General features: G+C 48.6%; 1 protein-coding gene across 7 annotated transcripts in view; it reads left to right on the forward strand.

The window, feature by feature from the left end:
- Positions 1-20,223, forward strand: part of LOC122562350 (epsin-2-like) — a 144,652-nt gene that overhangs the window by 100,946 nt on the left and 23,483 nt on the right. For 6 of the 7 annotated variants that reach the window (XM_088000504.1, XM_088000508.1, XM_088000503.1 and 3 more), the window contains exons 3-4: positions 5,840-5,967; positions 15,213-15,287. In XM_088000504.1, the coding sequence (XP_087856630.1) occupies positions 5,840-5,967; positions 15,213-15,287 (203 nt within the window). The remainder of the gene's footprint in view (positions 1-5,839; positions 5,968-15,212; positions 15,288-20,223) is intronic. The other variant, XM_088000505.1, reaches the window with a different exon arrangement.

A 20,223-nucleotide genomic window follows, 5' to 3' on the forward strand; every position in this document is an offset into this window, starting at 1 on the left:
CCTCTCCAATCGCCCTCCCTCTCTCCATTTGCTCTTCCTCTCCATTCGCCCTCCTTCTCTCCATTCGCCCACTCTCTCTCCATTCACCCTCTCTCTCTCCACTCACAATGCCTCTCTCTATTCACCCTCTCTCTCGCCATTCACCCTCTCTCTCCATTCACCCTCCCTCACTCCTTTCACCCTCCCTTTCTCCTATCACTCTCTCTCCCTCCATTCGCTCTCCCTCTCTCCATTCACCCTCCCTCTCTCCATTCACCCTCTCTCTCCATTCACCCTCCCGCTCTCCATTCACTCTCTCTCTCTCTCCATTCGCCTACTCTCTCTCCACTCGCGCACTCTCTCTCCATTCACCCTCCCTCTCTCCCTCTCTCCATTCACCCTCACTCTCTCCATTCACCCTCTCTCTCCATTCACCCTCCCTCTCTCCATTCACCCTCCCTCTCTCCTTTCACCCTCCCTCTCTCCTTTCACCCTCCCTCTCTCCTATCACTCTCTCTCTCTCCATTCTCCTTCCCTCTCTCCATTCTCGCTCCCTCTTTCCATTCTCCCTCCCTCTTTCCATTCGCCCTCCCTCTCTCCATTTGCTCTTCCTCTCCATTCGCCCTCCTTCTCTCCATTCGCCCACTCTCTCTCCATTCACCATCCCTCTCTACATTCACCCTCCCTGTCTGCTTTCACTCCCTCTCTCTCCATTCGCCCTCTCTCTCCATTCACCCTCCCTCACTCCTTTCACCCTCCCTCTCTCCTATCACTCCCTCTCTCTCTCTCTCTCCATTCGCCCTCCCTCTCTCCATTCGCCCTCCCTCTCTCCATTTGCTCTCTCTCCATTCGCCCTTCTACTTTCCATTCACACTCTCTCCCTCTCTCCATTCACTCTCTCCCTCTCTCCATTCACACTCTCCCTCTCTCCATTCTCCCTTCCTCTCTCCATTCACCCTCCCTCTCTCCATTCACTCTCTCTCTCTCCATTCACTCTCTCTCTCTCTCCATTCACTCTCTGTCTCTCTCCATTCGCCCTCTCTCTCTCTCTCCACTCGCCCACTCTCTCTCCATTCATCCTCCCTCTCTCCATTCATCCTCCCTCTCTCCCTCTCTCCATTCACGATCCCTCTCTGCATTCACTCTCTCTCTCCATTCACTCTCTGTCTCTCTCCATTCGCCCTCTCTCTCTCTCCACTCACCCACTCTCTCTCCATTCATCCTCCCTCTCTCCATTCATCCTCCCTCTCTCCATTCATCCTCCCTCTCTCCATTCATCCTCCCTCTCTCCCTCTCTCCATTCGTCCTCCCTCTCTCCATTCGTCCTCCCTCTCTCCTTTCACCCTCCCTCTCTCCTTTCACTCTCACTCTCTCTCCATTCTCCCTCCCTCTCTCTATTCTCCCTCTGTCTCTCTATTCGTCCTCTCTCTCTTTCTCTCTCTCCATTCGCCCTCCCTCTCTCCTTTCACCCTCACTTTCTCTTTTCACCCTCCCTCTCTCCTATCACTCTCTCTCCCTGTCTCCATTCACCCTCCCTCTTTCCATTCGCCCTCCCTCTCTCCATTTGCTCTCTCTCCATTCGCCCTTCCACTTTCCATTCACACTCTCTCTCCATTCACACTCTCTCTCTCTCTCTCTCTCTCCATTTGCCCTCCCTCTCTCCATTTCCTCTTTCTCTCCATTCACTCTCCTTCTGTCCATTCGCCCTCCCTCTCACCATTCTCCCTCCCTCTCTCCTTTCACTGTCTCTCTCTCCATTCACCCTCCCTCTCTCCATTCAACCTCCCTCTCACCATTCTCCCTCCCTCTCTCCATTCATCCTCTCTCTCTCCATTCACACTCTCTCTCCCTCCATTCACACTCTCTCTCTCTCTCTCCCTCTCCATTCGCCCTCCCTCTCTCCTTTTGCTTTTTCTCTCCATTCACCCTCCTTCTCTCCATTCGCCCACTCTCTCTCCATTCACCATCCCTCTCTCCATTCACCCTCCCTCTCTGCTTTCACTCTCTCTCTCTCTCCATTCATCCTCCCTCTCTCCATTCACTCTCTCCCTCTCTCCATTCACCCTCTCTCTCCATTCGCCCTCCCTCTCTCCATTTGCTCTTTCTCTCTATTCGCCCTCCCTCTCTCTATTCGCCCTCCCTCTCTCCATTCGCCCTCTCTCTCTCCATTCGCCCTCTCTCTCTCCATTCGCCCTCTCTCTCTCCATTCGCCCTCTCTCTCTCCATTCGCCCTCCCTCTCTCCTTACACCCTCCCTCTCTCCTTACACCCTCCCTCTCTCCTTACACCCTCCCTCTCTCCATTCACACTCCCTCTCTCCTTTCACACTCCCTCTCTCCTTTCACTTTCTCTCTCGCTCAATTCATCCTCCCTCTCTCCAGTTACTCTCTCTCTCACCATTCTCCCTCTCTCTCTCTCTCCATTCATGCTCCCTCTCTCCATTCATGCTCCCTCTCTCCATTCATCCTCCCTCTTTCCATTCACCCTCCCTCTCTCCATTCGCTCTCCCTCTCTCCATTCGCTCTCTTTCTCTCTCCATTCACTCTCCCTCTCTCCATTCGCTCTCTCTCTCTCTCCATTCGCTCTCTCTCCATTAGCTCTCTCTCTCCATTCACACTCCCTCTCTCCATTCCATCTCTCTCTCACTCCATTCGCGCTCTCTCTCTCTCTCTCCCCATTCACCCTCCCTCTCTCCATTCGCGCTCTCTCTCTCTCTCTCTCTCTCTCCATTCGCTCTCCCTCTCTCCATTCGCCCTCACTCTCTCCTATCACTCTCTCTCTCCATTCGCCCTCCCTCTCTCCATTCGCCCTCCCTCTCTCCATTCGTCCTCCCTCTCTCCATTCAACCTCCCTCTCTCCTATCACTCTCTCTCTCTCTCTCCATTCGCTCTCTTTCTCTCTCCATTCGCTCTTTCTCTCTCTCTCCATCTGCTCTCTCTCTCCATTCGTCCTCCCTCTCTCCATAAGTCCTCTCTCTCTCCATTCGCTCTCTCTCTCTCTCCATTCGCTCTCTCTCTCTCTCCATTCGCTCTCTCTCTCTCTCCATTTGCTCTTTCTCTCTCTCCATTTGCTCTCTCTCTCTCCAATCACCCTCCCTCTCTCCATTCTCCCTCTCTCCATTCGTCCTCTCTCTCTCCATTTGCTCTCTCTCCCTCTCCCCATTCGTCCACCCTCTCCCCATTCGTCCTCTCTCTCTCCATTTGCTCTCTCCCTCTCCCCATTCATCCTCCCTGTCCCCATTCGCCCTCCCTCTCGCCGTTCGCCCTCCCTCTCGCCGTTCGCCCTCCCTCTCGCCGTTCGCCCTCCCTCTCGCCGTTCGCCCTCCCTCTCGCCGTTCGCCCTCTCTCTCTCCGTTTGCACTCCCTCTCTCCGTTCACCCTCTCTCTCTCTCCGTTCGCCCTCCCTCTCTCCATTCGCTCTCTCTCTCTCCATTCGCTCTCTCTCTCTCCATTCGCTCTCTCTCTCCATTCGCTCTCTCTCCATTAGCTCTCTCTCTCTCTCTCCATTCATACTCCCTCTCTCCATTCACACTCCCTCTCTCCATTCGCTCTCTCTCTCTCCATTCACACTCCCTCTCTCCATTCCATCTCTCTCTCACTCCATTCGCGCTCTCTCTCTCTCTCTCTCTCTCTCTCCCCATTCACCCTCCCTCTCTCCATTCGCTCTCCCTCTCTCCATTCGCCCTCACTCTCTCCTATCACTCTCTCTCTCCCTCTCTCTCCATTCGCCCTCCCTCTCTCCATTCGTCCTCCCTCTCTCCATTCACCCTCTCTCTCTCCATTCGCTCTCTTTCTCTCTCCATTCGCTCTTTCTCTCTCTCTCCATCTGCTCTCTCTCCATTCGTCCTCCCTCTCTCCATAAGTCCTCTCTCTCTCCATACGTCCTCTCTCTCTCCATTCGCTCTCTCTCTCTCTCCATTTGCTCTTTCTCTCTCTCCATTTGCTCTCTCTCTCTCCAATCACCCTCCCTCTCTCCATTCTCCCTCTCTCCATTCGTCCTCTCTCTCTCCATTTGCTCTCTCTCCCTCTCCCCATTCGTCCTCCCTCTCCCCATTTGTCCTCTCTCTCTCCATACGTCCTCTCTCTCTCCATTCGCTCTCTCTCTCTCACCATTTGCTCTTTCTCTCTCTCCATTTGCTCTCTCTCTCTCCAATCACCCTCCCTCTCTCCATTCTCCCTCTCTCCATTCGTCCTCTCTCTCTCCATTTGCTCTCTCTCCCTCTCCCCATTCGTCCTCCCTCTCCCCATTCGTCCTCTCTCTCTCCATTTGCTTTCTCCCTCTCCCCATTCATCCTCCCTGTCCCCATTCGCCCTCCCTCTCGCCGTTCGCCCTCCCTCTCGCCGTTCGCCCTCCCTCTCGCCGTTCGCCCTCTCTCCGTTCGCACTCCCTCTCTCTGTTCACCCTCTCTCTCTCCATTCACCCTCTCTCTCCGTTCGCACTCCCTCTCTCTCTCTCCATTCGCCCTCTCTATCTCTCCATTCGCACCCACTCTCTCCATTTGCCCTCGCCCTCCTCCTGCACTTTGTTCTCTTGCTGAACCCAACTCTCTCCACCTCATTCCCACTCTCTGTTCCCAAAATTCACTTTGTCTTGGTGAAACCACTCTCCCCTCCCAAAACCCACTCTTCCCACTCCCTTTCCAAACCCTACTATCTCCACTCAAACCTCACTCTACCCTGAACAACACTCTCCTCCTTAAACAACACTCTTCCCCCAAACCCCACTCTCCCCTCAAGCTCCACACTCCCCCTTAAATCCCACTGTCCCAGCAAACCTCACTCACCCCTCCCAAATCCCACCCTCCCCTCCCAAACCCCACTATATCCCCGCAAACCTCAGTCTCCCTTGAATAACACTTTGCCTCCAAACTCCACTCTTCCCCTGAACCCCACTTTCCCCAATCCTACATTCACCCAAATTCCACTTTCCCCAGAACACCACCCCAAAACCCCGCTCGCCCGAACCCCGCTCGCCCGAACCCCGCTCGCCCGAACCCCGCTCGCCCGAACCCCGCTCGCCCGAACCCCGCTCGCCCGAACCCCGCTCCCCCTCACCCCACTCCCCCTCACCCCACTCCCCCTAACCCCACTCCCCCTAACCCCCACTCCCCCCAACCCCCACTCCCCCAACCCCCACTCCCCCACTCCCCCAACCCCTACTCCCCCTACCCCCCACTTTCCCTAACCCCACTGCCTTGAATCTCACTTTCCCCCGAACTCCACTGCTCCAAACCCAATTCCCCCCCAAAACCCCACTCCCCCTGGATCGAGCCCCAAATTCACCCCAAAGCCCACAGTCCTTCCCACCTCGACCCACTCATGCAACCTCTGTGCTGAACACAACAGTCTCCATCCGAATCTCCACCTGTACTCCCCTTGCCTGGAACTCCTTCCGTCACAACTCCCACTGGGACAATCTGGTGACCCGCCTCACCCTGATATTGGGGTTTCTGCTGGGTACATGTCTGTGGAGTTGTGAGTGGAAGCTCTGTGCTGACTTGCTAGTGACTGGCCTTAGTCCATCGCACTCTGCTGCTGCTGCTGTTGAGGAATCCTAAGCTGAACACCAGCCGAAATAGTCCTGGTCCCTGAGTGCTCTCTGCAAGGCCGACTTTGTATTTGTTCAGTAATATGAGCTGTTGTCCTCTTTTGCCCAGACCCCTTGCTACTGATCAGATTATTGGTGATACAATGGTAACCCACCAAACTCCACACCGCTCCCCCTCTTCCCCCCCACCACCCCCCACTCCCCAGTCTCCCTGCCCCACAAACAAACACCAGTAGCCCAGGGTAGGGACAGAGTGCTGTGACATCACCAATGTTTGAATGTTGATGTTACTGTGGTCTTCATGTGTTTTGCAGCTTCTTCCTCATCTCCCAGGTTTAATCCGGATCTGGAGCAGGCCAGACCCCACACCAGTGGTGAAGAGGAGCTGCAGTTACAGCTTGCGCTGGCAATGAGCAGGGAGGAAGCTGAGAAGGCAACTCAGGTAAAGCAACCACCCAGGCAGCAGATTCCTTCATCCACCAACGGTTTCAACTTCGACTACTCCCAACCTGCCCCAATCATCCGAGCAGCTCCACGTTCACACAGTGGGATTGCTCACAGTCAGAGGATTGGAGGCAGTGCTACACTGGCAGAGGTCAATGCTGAGGGAACAGTACACAGTTGAGGGTCAATACTGAGGGACTGCTGCACTGTCAGATGGTCAGTACCAAGGTGCACTGTCACTACTGGGTCAGACAAGGAGCATAGGAACATTCAGCCCATTGAGCCTGCTCTGCCTGTTAACATGATCATGGTCAATGAACACTTCAATCCTTTTACTAACACTATCCCCATAACCCTGTACACCAAAGGAAATCAAATACTTATCACATTATGTGCATTGACGCAGTCTCCACTGTCCTCTGGGATAGAGAACTCCAAAGATTCAGCACCTTTGGAATAAACATCAATTCTACACATCTCTGTCCTAAGTGGCATCCCCTTTATTGTTAAATTGTGACCCCCTGGTTCCAAACACCCCAACAGGGGACATATCTTACTTGCATCAACCCTGTCTATCCCTCTAAGTGTTTTGTAGCTTTCTATGAGATTGCCTGTCATTCTTTGAAACTTTAGAGAGTACAGGTCCAGTTTGCCTACTCTGTCTTCACAGGAGTATCACACCATGCTGGGAAATAGTCTGGTGAAACCTCATTACAATCTCTATGACAATAATATCTTGACTGAGATATGATGTGGAGGTGCCGATGTTGGACTAAGGTGAATAATAGCCCAACTATAACCTGATCTTGTGTGATTTCTAACTTTTTTCCTGAGATAAAGAGACCAGAATACACACAATATTCCAGCTGTGGTCTAGCCAAACTGCTATGCAGTTGAAGCAAGACATCACAATTCATGTACTCAAATCCCCTTTCTATTAAGGCTAACATTTCCATAGCTGCCTTAATGTCTTGCTGCACCCATATTTAACCTTCAATGACTTATTAACAGGGAAACCAAAGTCCTTCTGCATATGTACATTTTCCAGCCTCTCACCATTGAGGAAATGTTCTGCACATCTTCTTACACCATCTTCCTACATTAGATTCCATTTGCTCTGTTCCTGCACAATCCCTAGGCCTAAACAAATCCTCCTGAAAATATTTTACATCTTCTCAGAACATAACACCTGCTTAGCTTTGTACCATCTACAAATTTGGTAATATTACATTGAATCCCCAGCTCCAAATCATTGATACACTTTATGAACAGTTGGAGATGAAGTACTGAATCTGTGTTACCCCACGAGGGGTAACAATCTGCTAACACAAGAATAACCTGTTTATTCCCACTTGCTGTTTTCTGCCTGATGGCCAATCCTTAATCCTTGCCAGTGCAGTACCTCCTGTACCACATGCTTGCATTTTTGCTACCAATATCCTGTGGGGGGCCTTATCAAAAGCTTTCTGAAAATTCAAACACAGTGTTTATAACATTCATCAATGCCCCTTTATCAATTTTGTCAGTGCCATCCTCTTAAAACGCCCACAATTTTCCATTCGCAAATCCAAGGTGAGTATGTCAAATCAGATCATTTTAATCAAAATGTCCAATTATCAAGTCCTTTATGATAGATTCTAGCATTTTCTCTATAATTGATGTACAGATGTCAAGTCTGTTTGTTGTTATGCCCCTTTCATAAACAGTGGGGTGATCTTTGTTTGCTTCTAATCTGCAGGAATCATTACAGTATCTGTGATTACCAATGGATCAACTATCTCTATAGCCACCTCCTCAACCCACTATGATTTGGACTATCAGATTTGCAGGGACTTCTGAACTTTGAGCCCTATTAATTTCTTGAGCTCAATCTTCTCGCTGATACCCTCAACTCCTCATGCTCCCGAGACACTTGGAATCTCTAATTCTGGGAGATTTCTTGTATATTCCTCAGATGCAAAATAATCATTTAGCTCTCTGCCTTTTCTCTCTTCCCCATTATAAATTCTCCTGACTCTGCTTTTGGTAAAGCCCCACCCGTCTTAGCCAAATGTTTCCTTTTATGAACTTGTAGGAGCTTTTACAAACCATTTTTAATGTTCTTTGCTAGTTTTCATTTGTATAATATTCATCCTGTCTCCTTATTAGTTTCATAGTCCTCCTTTGCCATATTCTAAAAACTTGCCAATCCTCAGATTTGTTACTATTTCTGGCCATTTTATAAACCTTTTCTTTTAAACTTCTTTTAAACAATCCTTAACTTCCTCTTTCAGCCATGAAACTTGACTCTTTGAAAAAATGTATCGTTGTTGTGAGCCATATAATAGCTTTTCAAAGCCAGTCCATTTCCTATGTTCAGTCACACCTTTTAAAGTATTTTCCCAATCCAACTCACCAAACATGTGTATCATGCTTTCCTAATTTCTCTTGTTCAAACGTAACAGCCTTTTTCAGATTGAATCACTTCACTTTTACACATAATGTAATATTCTGTCATATCATGGTCGCTCATCATTAAAGGATTATTTTACCAGATTATTAATTAGTCCTTTTTCATGACAAAATCCTAGATCCAAAATATCCTGACCTCCAACATGCTGCTCTAGAAAACCCGTCCCAACACACTCCAGAAAATTGTCTACAGTTTTCATGCTGAACTAACTTACCCAGTCTATAAACAGACTGACGTCACCCATGCTACAAGTTTCTCTCATCACCTGATTTATACATTGCCGTAAACTACCACTGCTGTTTGGTGTCTGATATCTGATGCCCTTTGCCGTTTCTATGTTTCACCCAACAGATTCCATATATTATTTTTCTGATCTGTGACCCTCCCTGTCAAATGCACTGATCCTATTCCTTATTATCATAACTAAAAGAGCGTCAGCACTGAGGGAGTGCCACAGTGTTGGAGGATCAGAGCTGAGAGAGTGCCGTACTCTCAGAGGTACAGAGCTGAGGGAGTGACGAACTGTTAGAGGGTCAGAGCTGACTGAGGGAGTGCCGTAGTGTCAGAGGGTCAGAGCTGAGGGAGTGCTGTTCTGTCAGAGGGTCAGGGCTAATGGAGTGCCGCACTGTCTGAGGGTCAGCACTGAGGGAGTGCCGCACTGTCGGAGGGCCAGAGCTGAGGGAGTGCCGCACTATCAGAGGGTCAGAGCGAAGGGAGTGCCGCACTGTCAGAGGGTCAGAGCTGAGGGAGTGACGTGCTGTTGGAGGGTCAAAGCTGAGGGAGTGATGTACCGTCAGAGGGTCCGAGCTAAGGGGGTGCCGCACTGTCAGAGGATCAGAGCTGAGGGAGTGCCGCACTGGCAGAGGGTCAGAGCTAAGGGAATGACGCACTGTCGGAGAGTCAGAGCTGAGGTAGTGACGTACTGTCAGAGGGTCAGAGCTGAGGGAGTGACACACTGTCGGAGGGTCAGAGCTGAGGGAGTGACACACTGTCGGATGGTCAGAACTGAGGGAGTGCCGTACTGTCGGAGGGTCAGAGCTAAGGGAATGACGCACTGTCGGAGGGTCAGAGCTGAGGGAGTGCCACACTGTCAGAGGGTCAGAGCTGAGGGAGTGCTGCACTGTCAGAGGATCAGAGCTGAGGGAGTGATGCACTGTCAGAGGGTCAGAGCTAAGCGAGTGCCGTACTGTCAGAGGGTCAGAGCTGAGGGAGTGGTGCACTGTCAGAGAGTCAGGGCTAAGGGAGCACTGCACTGTTGGCGAGTCAGTACTGAGGGAGCACTACACTGTCGGAGAGTCAATCCTGAGGGAGTACTACACTTTTGAAGGATTGGTACTGAGGGAGCGCTTGCACTGTTGGAGGGCCAGTACTGAGGGAGCACTATACTGTGGGAGGGTCGATCCTGAGGGACCACTACACTTTTGAAGGGTTAGTACTGAGGGAGATCTGCACTGTCAGAGGGTCAGTACTGAGGGAGCTCTGCACTGCAAAAGAGTCAGCACTGCAGGAGTGCTGCACTGCAAAAAGGTCAGTACTGAGGGAGCACTGTACTGTCAGAGGGTCAGGGCTGAGGGTTAGCCACACTGTCAGAGGGTCAGAGCTAAGGGAGTGCCACACTGTCAGAGGGTCAGAGCTGAGGGAGCGCCACATTGTCGGAGGGTCAGTACTGAGGGAGCATTATACTGTGGGAGGGTCAATCCTGAGGGACCACTACACTTTTGAAGGGTTAGTACTGAGGGAACACTGCACTGTCGGAGGGTCAGTACTGAGGGAGCACTTGCACTTTTGGAGGGCCAGTACTGAGGGAGCTCTGCACTCTCAGAGAGTCAATCCTGAGGGAGTACTACGCTTTTGAAGGGTTAGTACTGAGGGAGCACTGGCATTGTCGGAGGGTCAGTACTGAGGGAGCTCTGCACTGTAAAAGAGTCAGCACTGCAGGAGTGCTGCACTGTTGGAGGGTCAGTAGTGAGGGAGCTCTGCACTGTCAGATGGTCAATGCTGAGGAAGCACTGCGCTACTGGAGGGTCTGTCTAGTGTAGTTGTTTGCCTGAGATCTTAAACGTAGACAATTTCCGTCTTCTCAGATAGCTGAGAGAGAGCCCATGGCACATTTGAAGAAGAGGAGCTCTTCCTGGTATTTGCCAGCAAGCATCAGTAAAATTGGTCATTGTCACATTGTTTGTGGGACCTTGCTGTATACAAATTGACTGCCATGATTTCTAAGTTACAACAGTGACTCATTTCACAATTGCTGCATTGGTTGTAAAGCTGTTTGAGATATCCTATGGTTGTGAAGGAAAAGGAAATCAATCATTCACAAATGAGTAACAGTCAGGCTTTTTTAGATTATGGAATGCAAGTCAGTTTTCACCAGTGAGGTCAGACAGCATCCAAGGAGCAGGAGAATTGATGTTTCGGGCATGAGCCCTTCTTCAGGAATTCAGAAACGTCGATTCTCCTGCTCCTTGGATGCTGCCTGACCTGCTGCGCTTTTCCAGCAACACATTTTCAGCTCTGATCTCCAGCATCTGTAGTCCTCACTTTCTCCTCCCAGTTTTCACCAGTAAGGTCAATGACATTGCATTCTAGGGGGGCTATTTCAGAGCCTCCTATAACAATAGTAAGTATTGCATGTTTCAAACTGACTCTGAGCAGTTCTGTGCTTGAGCCAAGAGCGTGTCTGGTTCAGAAGCACAATTAAAATTTGTCTTTATTTCTGTGCATATTCTGCTCCCAGGAGGACCAGTTCCAAAAATGTACAACCCAGATGGCCTCCTTCTTCAAGGACCGCAATTTCCCCCCCGACATGGTCGACGATGCCCTCCACCGCATCTCTTCCACTTCCCGCTCCTCCGCCCTTGAGCCCCGCCCCTCCAACCGCCACCAGGACAGAACCCCACTGGTCCTCACCTACCACCCCACCAATCTCCATGTACAGCGCATCATCCGCCATCATTTCCGCCACCTCCAAACGGACCCCACCACCAAGGATATATTTCCCTCCCCTCCCCTATCAGCATTCCGTAAAGACCACTCCCTCCGTGACTCCCTCGTCAGATCCACACCCCCCCACCAACCCAACCTCCACTCCCAGCACCTTCCCCTGCAACCGCAGGAGGTGCAAGACTTGCGCCCACACCTCCCCCCTCACCTCCCTCCAAGGCCCCAAAGGAAACTTCCATATCCGCCACAGATTCACCTGCACCTCCACACACATCATCTATTGCATCCTCTGCACCCGATGTGGCCTCCTCTATATTGGGGAGACAGGCCATGTACTTGCGGAGCATTTCAGAGAACACCTCTGGGACACCCGGACCAACCAACCCAACCACCCTGTGGCTCAACACTTCAACTCCCCCTCCGACTCCACCAAGGATATGCAGGTCTTTGGACTCCTCCATCGCCAGACCACAACAACACGACAGTTGGAGGAAGAGCGCCTCATCTTCTGCCTAGGAACCCTCCAACCACAAGGGATGAACTTGGATTTCACCAGTTTCCTCATTTCCCCTCCCCCCACCTTGTCTCAGTCAAATCCATCGAACTCAGCACCGCCTTCCTAACCTGCAATCTTCTTCCTGACTTCTCCGCCCCCACCCCAGTCTGACCTATCACCCTCACCTTGACCTCTTTCCACCTATCGCATTTCCGACGCCCCTCCCCCAAGTCCCTCCTCCCTACCTTTTATCTTAGCCTGCTGGACAAACTTTCCTCATTCCTGAAGAAGGGCTTATGCCCGAAACGTCGATTCTCCTGTTCCCTGGATGCTGCCTGACCTGCTGCGCTTTTCCAGCAACACATTTTCAGCTCTGTGCATATTCAGCCTTGTATATGATGGGCTGTATCATTGCACATACCTCCCTCCTCCCAACAGAATTGATGATGGCCAGCATCAGTCAGCTAGCGAGAGAGCTGGCACTACCCTTTCAAAGTTAAAAATCACACAACACCAGGTTATATTCCAATAGGTTTAAATGGAAGCACTAGCTTTCAGAGCACTGCTCCTTCAACCCTGATAAAGGAGCGGTGCTCTGAAAGCTTCCAAATAAACTTCTTGGACTATAACCTGGTGTTGTGTGATTTTTAACTTTGGCCACCCCAGTCCAACACCGGCACCTCCAAGTCATGACTGCCTGGTCAGATACAGAGAGCTGGCACTGCCCGGTCAGATACTGGGGGAGAGCTGCTGTAACTGAGAAGTCAGTCACAGTGAGGGAGAGAGCTGGCATTCAGTGGTCACTTTGCAAGGAGAGAGGGCTAGTACAGGAGGATGAAGAGCTGACACTCACTGGTCCATTAGCAAGGCTGAAATTTGACACTGAGCAGTTAGTTGGTGAGAGAGAGTGATAGAGTGAGCTGTGCTTGATGGTCAGAGAGAGAGAAAACTAGCCCTGACTGGTCAGAACAGCTGTATGCTGCCACCTGGTGAATAAATGGTATAACTGCATGCCAGTAACATTGACATTTTAACTGTAATTTGAAATGTTAAAGTTGATGGTCATCAAGACCATAAGAAATAGGAACAGGAGTAGGTTGTTCAACCTCTTGAGTCTGCTTCACTTATAGATAGGGTTATGGCTGATCCGACACTCCTCACATCCATTATCCAGCGTTTTCACCATAACGCTTGATTCCCCGACTGATTAAGAATCTATTTCAGCCTTAAATATACACAAGAACCCTTCCCCCAACAGCTCTTTGAGGCAACAAGTTCCAAAGATTCACAAGCCTCTGAGGGAAGAAATGCTTCCTCGTCTCAGCCTTAAATTGATGCTCCTGTATTCTGGGACTATGCCCTCTGGTCCTAGACTCTCCCATGAGGGGAAACATCCTCTCAGCATTACCCTGTCAAGCCCCCTAAGAATGCTATATGTTTCATTGAGATCACCTCTCATTCTTCTGAACACCAGTGAGTAGAGTCCCAACCTGTTTAGCCTTTGCTCATAAGACAATCTCTCCATATCAAGCATGACCTGCCTCCAATTAAATGATACTTTTCTTAAATAAGGAAATGTTACTCCTGGTGAAATCTCTTTTACATTTTGTACAGTTGTGGTAAGACTTCCCTACTCTTAAACACCAACCTCTTGAAATAAGGGCCAATAATCCATTCGCTTTCCTAATTACCTGTTGCCATTATGTGCTAGCTTTCTGTATTTTGTGTATGAGTCCCCCAAAGTCCCTTTGTGTTACAGCTTTCTGCAGCTTTGCTCCGTTTAAATATTCTGTTCTTTTGTTCTCCCTTCCAAAATGAACAAATTTCACATTTTTCCACACTGTACTCTATTTCAAACATGTATTTGTTAATACATTGGTGATAATTGCACCCTTTCCTTGGCAATCAAGACTAAAATCTTGGAAATATTATACCAACATGTTCCTCCGTCTGTTTAATGTGACGTCTGCTTGTTTGGACATGTAGGGTCCAGACCCCTGCCCGCTTTAGGGGTAAAGAGGACATGAGGGAGAGGAGAAGAGGTGTTTCATTGGAGCACTGTGACTGGATTTAGACAAACTCACCCTTTGGGAAATGAATTAAAAATAAAGTCACCAAAGTCTTACCAGACCATCGAGCTGCTCTCCCATTAGAGAGAACAGCTGGTCAAGTTTTAAGCCTGAGGGTCCCCATGCCTCCGGGGAGGGGAGAGGTTAAGAAGGAGAATCCTTCATGGCAACCTCAGCCGGTGTGGGAACTGAACCCACATATTGGCATCACTCATCAGGCAACCAGCCAACTGAGCTAACTGCATCTCTAGGCAGGACCATTAAAAATCTGATTAAGGATTTGAGGTTTTAATGTAAAGGTTAGATCAGCATCAAACAACCTTTAACCCCACCCCCACACCCACCATTCCCATGTTAGATATAGAACAAAGCCCTCTATACTATCCCTTTAAACAACTCCAGGACAGAGTGAGTAGAGCTATGATAATCTTCCATTCTTGTGGCCTTAGCTGATCATTTGCCTTTGCCTTTTGGAATAGACTGCTGTGATGTTCACACATGGATAACTACTGACCTCTGCATAGTTATTAACTGTTTGTCTGTAACTGTGTGAAAGGAGCCTATGATTCCTGACTTCATTGCCCAGTCAGGGTGCCCTGTTGATAGAGGGGGAAGGCTGCACTCACTAACTCCACTCAGAGAGAGTACTGTTGGATAAGCTGCTGTGTCGACAATGGCTAAAATGTTCATAGGTACTGATGCTAACCCTGGCTTGATGGCATTTACACTCATTGTAGGGGCTTATATGTACAGCGGGTTTTGAGTGAAGTTTCCAGAGGAAAGCTAGGGGCATTGTGGAAAGGAAGTAAATCATTCATCTAGTCTGATGATCACACTGAGAGTTCACACACATTTCACCAGGTCTAAACTCTGGGGCAGATCTAATCTCCTGTCATCAATTCATTAGGGCATTAAAACAAGTCGATTTTATTTTAAATATATTATGAACACGTGTTTATTAGGTATAAAACTTTTGTGTATAACACCAATTCGCCTGACAGACAACAATCTCCAATTGGGTAGCAATCTCCTCATTTTTCAATTGGCATGGGATGGAGTTTTGCAAGGATTGACATGTCAAGCAACCAGTGGTAAATGTATAAGGGTGGGACAATTGATGGTAGGTGGTCATGTGATGTCAGAACAGAACTGGCTCAATGTGAGAGTTCTTCAGACATTAGCCTGTGTTCCTCTGTCGTTAGCTTGTGTTCCCGTGATGTTAGCCTGTGTTCGAGCATTGAGTCCATGATGTACTTGCTAACCCCAGCTTTTACACCTTGTAGCAGCCAAGCACAGAGTCTGATGAAGAAATCCAGCTGCAGATTGCATTGAGTTTGAGCAAAGAGGAGCATGAGAAGGTAGCTTCTGCTCATCGAGCACAGTCACTAATGTTCTCACTGTGTTGCCTCGTTGTGTGTCCTGTGCTTTCAACCTGTCTGCTCCAGCTGCTCATTGACTAACAGTGGTGCACCTTCCTGCTCACTTTCCTGGGGATAAAGGGGACTGAAATGTCTTCATGTTGCATCCTTGGCTGACTCATAACCATGCATTGAAATGTCTGGGTACCTGTACCAGCAAGCTGTGAGAGACCAGGGGACTTCAGGTCAGCATCTGTGGCGCTGTCTCTCTGACTTGGTTTAATTAGGAATGGGGATTAACTTGGACCCACAGAGATTTGCTGGACCTGAATAAAGTGACAGAAACATTCCCATATGGATAGCTGATACTCAATGTTTCATTAGAGAGAGAGCGAGAGAGAGAGAGGGAGAGGTTGTTCTGAGTGCAGTTGCAGGAACCTTAATCCCAGCGATTACTCCAGTGCCAATCTTCAGTTGGACGGACTTACTTCAACATTTAATATACAGGAGAGTCTGGATTGATTAAATTACTTATAGTGTGGAAACAGGCCCTTCAGCCCAACAAGTCCACACCGACCCTCCGAAGAGCAACCCACCCAGACCCATTCTCCTACATTTCCCTTCACCTAACACTAGGGGCAATTTAGCATGGCCAATTCACCTAACCTGCACATTTTTGGACTGTGGGAGGAAACCGGAGCATCCGGAGGAAATCCACGCAGACACTGGGAGAATCTGCAAACTCCACAGTTGCCTGAGGCAGGAATTGAACCCGGATCTCTGTCGCTGTGAGGCAGCAGTGCTAACCACTGTGCTACCATGCTGCCCAAAACATTTTTCATCACAGGACACACAAGGCCAGAGGTTGGACAACTAAATTATTGGGTGTCAGTAACTCCAATCAAACCCACCATATTCTCAAATGATCCAATTTTCCTGACCCATTTCTAAGAAGGAAATGTGGCCTCTTTAATATGCAAATTTCATCCTGCAATCCTGAGTTGGAGGGAGACAGTCAGTGTCAACTTCATTATATAACCAAACTTGGAGCTTAAATCCCGGAGCCAGATCCTGGCCCTATCCTCCTTGGCAGCACCCTCTTAGCTCAGGCACAGGGTTTTCGGCTTTCCTTGTAGGCTGGCTTGGATTGGCATCTTCCAGCCTCGGTGGCTTCACAAGGGAGCGTTAAAATCAGAAGATCTTCCTTGAAGTAGGATCCTCACTTCCCTGCTCCAGCTTCACCTTCCCTCCATCCCAATTGCAGCCAAACCGATCACTGGAAGTGGGGAGGGGAGAGTGAGTCAGGGATGAAGGAGGTGATCGGCGACAGGTCAGAGAGTGATCCAATCATGAGAGGTGCAGGGTTTAGGAAATAACAAGTTTCCGGGTCAGAATGCAATGGGGGAAGTGGTTGGATGGCGATGTGTCTGTGAGGTCAGGTGAGTGCTTTAGGAGAGATGGAAGTGAGAGATTCCTTGCCTGGAGAGGAGCTGAAGGGAACAGAAGATGGAAGGAACGAGCTTGGAAACCGAGCAAGATGGGAAAGGAATGGGAGAGAAGCTTCAGAGTGCTGCAATAGGATCAATGTAATTACATCAAAACAATGGCACTTTTCAAAGGAGAGGACAGACAATAGGCAGTACCTGTCAGTGCAGGAGAGAGAGAGAAATCCACACTGCCAACTGACACAGCAGTGAACCTGCGCAGTTACTGCCTTTGCTGTTTGAATTCAGGTATCGCTGGACATCGGAGCGTATCTAGGAAAACTTAACAAACAGTGAAATTCGCAACTGATCTCGGAGGAACCTGTTTGGGAAAGGTCACAGCACAGAATCAGATAAATGAATAGTTTGAAGTTTAGCTTTGCTGTAAATCTACAATAATGAGTAGAGTGGGTTCTTTCTTGATTATATGTTTTATTAAGATATGTATCTTAAGCCATAAGTATTAAGTTAGCCTGGGGCAGTGTTTTGTAGAGGAATAAAACGGTGCTATTTTCTGTCTGCAGATTGGAAGAAGCAAAAATAGCCTTTAGTAGAGTGATATATGCTCTTCTTGTCAGATGTGGGAGTTCAAGGAGAGTTTATGTGTTACTGAGGATTATATCTGCAATAAATGCCATTGTTTGTAAATCCTATCAGATCGAATGGATCGGTTGGAGTGACAGTTAGAGGCAATGAGGAATTTACAAGAGCAAGGGGGTGTGATGGATGGCATTTATAGGAAGGGAGAAAAGCCGCAGATACAGTCAGATAGATGGGTTAATTCCAGGAAAGGTAAGAGAGAGAGGCAGGTAGTACAGGAGTCTTCTGTGGCTATCCCCATTTCAAACAGATATGCTGTTTTGGAAAATGTAGGGGGTGATGGATTCTCAGAGGAATGTAGCACGAACAGCCATGTTTCTGACATCAAGACAGGGTCTAATGTAATGAGGGGTATGTGAGATTTCAAGTGATTGATTGTGATAGCGGACTCTATAGTCACAGGCACAGACAGACATTTCTGTGGCCAGCAGCGAAAAATCAGAATGGTGTGTTGCCTCCCTGGTGCCAGGATCAAGGATGTCTCGGAGAGGGTGCAGAATATTCTCAAGGGGAGAGGGGCCTGCAGGAACTAACGACATAGGAAGGGAAAATGATGAGATTGTGAAGGGAGAATATAGAAAGTTAGGCAAGAATTTAAAAAGGTCCTCGAGAGTAGTAATATCTGGATTACTCCCGGTGCTACGAGCTAGTGAGGGTAGGAATAGGAGGATAGAGCAGATGAATGCATGGCTGAGGAGCTGGTGTATGGGAGAAGGATTCACATTTTTGGATCATTGGAAACTCTTCTGGGGTAGAAGTGACCTGTACAAGAAGGACGGATTGCACCTGAATTGGTAGGGGACGAATATATTGGCAGAGAGATTTGCTAGAGCTGCTCAAGAGGATTTAAACTGGTACAGGGGTTGGGCAGGTGGGGGGGGGGGGGAGTTGGTGGTTTACAAGAAGCAGGTCCAACATTCAAGGCAGGCAGGGACAAATCTGTGAACAGGGTAGGACTGGTAAATTAAATTGCATTTATTTCAATGCAAGTGGTCTAACAGGGAAGGCAGATGAACTCAGGGCATGGTTAGGAACATGGGACTGGGATATCATAGCAATCACAGAAACATGGCTCAGGGATGGGCAGGATTGGCAGCTTAATGTTCCAGGATACAAATGCTACAGAAAGGATAGAAAGGGAGGTAAGAGAGGAGGGGGGAGTGGTGTTTTTGATAAGGGATAGTGTTACAGCTGTACTGAGGGAGAATATTCCCGGAAATACATTCAGGGAAGTTATTTGGGTGGAACTGAGAAATAAGAAAGGGATGATCACCTTATTGGGATTGTATTATAGGCCCCCTAATACTCAGCGGGAAATTGAGAAACAAATTTGTAAGGAGATCTCAGTTATTTGTAAGAATAATAGGGTGGTTATGGGAGGGGATTTTAACTTTCCAAAATAGACTGGGACTGCCATAGTGTTAAGGGTTTAGATGGAGAGGAATTTGTTAAGTGTATACAAGAAAATTTTCTGATTCAGTATGTGGATGTACCTACTAGAGAAGGTGCAGAACCTGACCTCTTGGGAAATAAGGCAGGGGAGGTGACTGAGGTGTCAGTGAGGGAGCATTTTGGGGCCGGCGACCATAATTCTATTAGTTTAAAAAAGTGATGGAACAGGATGGACCAGATCTAAAAGTTGTAGTTCTAAACTGGAGAAAGGCTAATTTTGACGGTATTAGGCAAGAACTTTCAAAACCTGACTGGGGGCAGATGTTCGCAGGTAAAGGGACGGCTGGAAAATGGGAAGCCTTCAGAAATGAGATAACGAGAATCCAGAGAAAGTATGTTCCTGTCAGGGTGAAAAGAAAGGTTGGTAGGTATCGGGAATGCTGGATGACTAAAGAAATTGAGGGTTTGGTTTAGAAAAAGAAGGAAGCATATGTCAGGTATGGACTGGATCGATCAAGTGAATTCTCAGAAGAATATAGAGGAAGTAGGAGGGAAATCAGGAGGGCAAAAAGCGGACATGAGATAGGTTTGGCAAATAAGGTTAAGAAGAATCCAAAGGGTTTTACAAATATACTGAGGACAAAAGGGTAACTAGGGAAAGAATAGGACCCCTCAAAGTTGAGCAAGGTGGCTTTTGTGTGGAGTAGCAGGAGATGGGTGAGATACTAAATGAGTATTTTGCATCAGTATTTACTGTGAAAAAGGATATGGAAGATAGAGAATGTAGGGAAATAGATGGTGACATCTTGCAAAATGTCCACGTTACAGAGGAGGAAGTGTTTGATGTCTTGAAACACACAAAGGTGGATAAATCCCCAGGACGTGATCAGGTGTATTCTGTGGGTAACTAGGGAAGTGATTGCTGGGCCCCTTGCTGAGATATTTGTATCATTGATATGAAGATTAGAGGTTGGCTAACATGGTACCACTATTTAAGAAAGGTGGTAAGGACAAGCCAGGGAACTATAAACTGGTGAGCCTGACTTCAGAGGTGGGCAGGTTGTTGGAGGGAATCCTGAGAGACAGGATGTACTTCAGAGCAGTGAGAGGTGGGAGCCGGGAGGAGGTGACGTTAGTGCGAAGTGATAGTCGGGAAGGCCGGTAAGTATATTTAAACTTCTTATCTTCAGGTCAGCGAGGGAGGAGTGAGCAAAGGACTTCTGGGAAGGGTAAGTAGAACAGTTTATATTTGTGTGGTCGAGTTACCCGAGACACTACTCGGGTAGTGTCTCCCGCTCATCCTCCTCCTCTTACCTAAAAAAAAAGTTGTGGGAGCCAGATTGACAAGGTAAAGTAACTAGTTTATTTCCTAATCCTTTTTTATAGTAGTCACTTCGGGAGTTAGAATAGTTGGAATGGAGTTTAGGGCAGTGGAATGTTCCTCCTGCAGAATGCGGGAA

This window comes from Chiloscyllium plagiosum, unplaced genomic scaffold (assembly GCF_037043375.1).
Source record: "Chiloscyllium plagiosum isolate Xiang-an unplaced genomic scaffold, Cpla_swu_hap1 HiC_scaffold_25, whole genome shotgun sequence".
In the NCBI taxonomy this organism is placed as follows: domain Eukaryota; kingdom Metazoa; phylum Chordata; class Chondrichthyes; order Orectolobiformes; family Hemiscylliidae; genus Chiloscyllium; species Chiloscyllium plagiosum.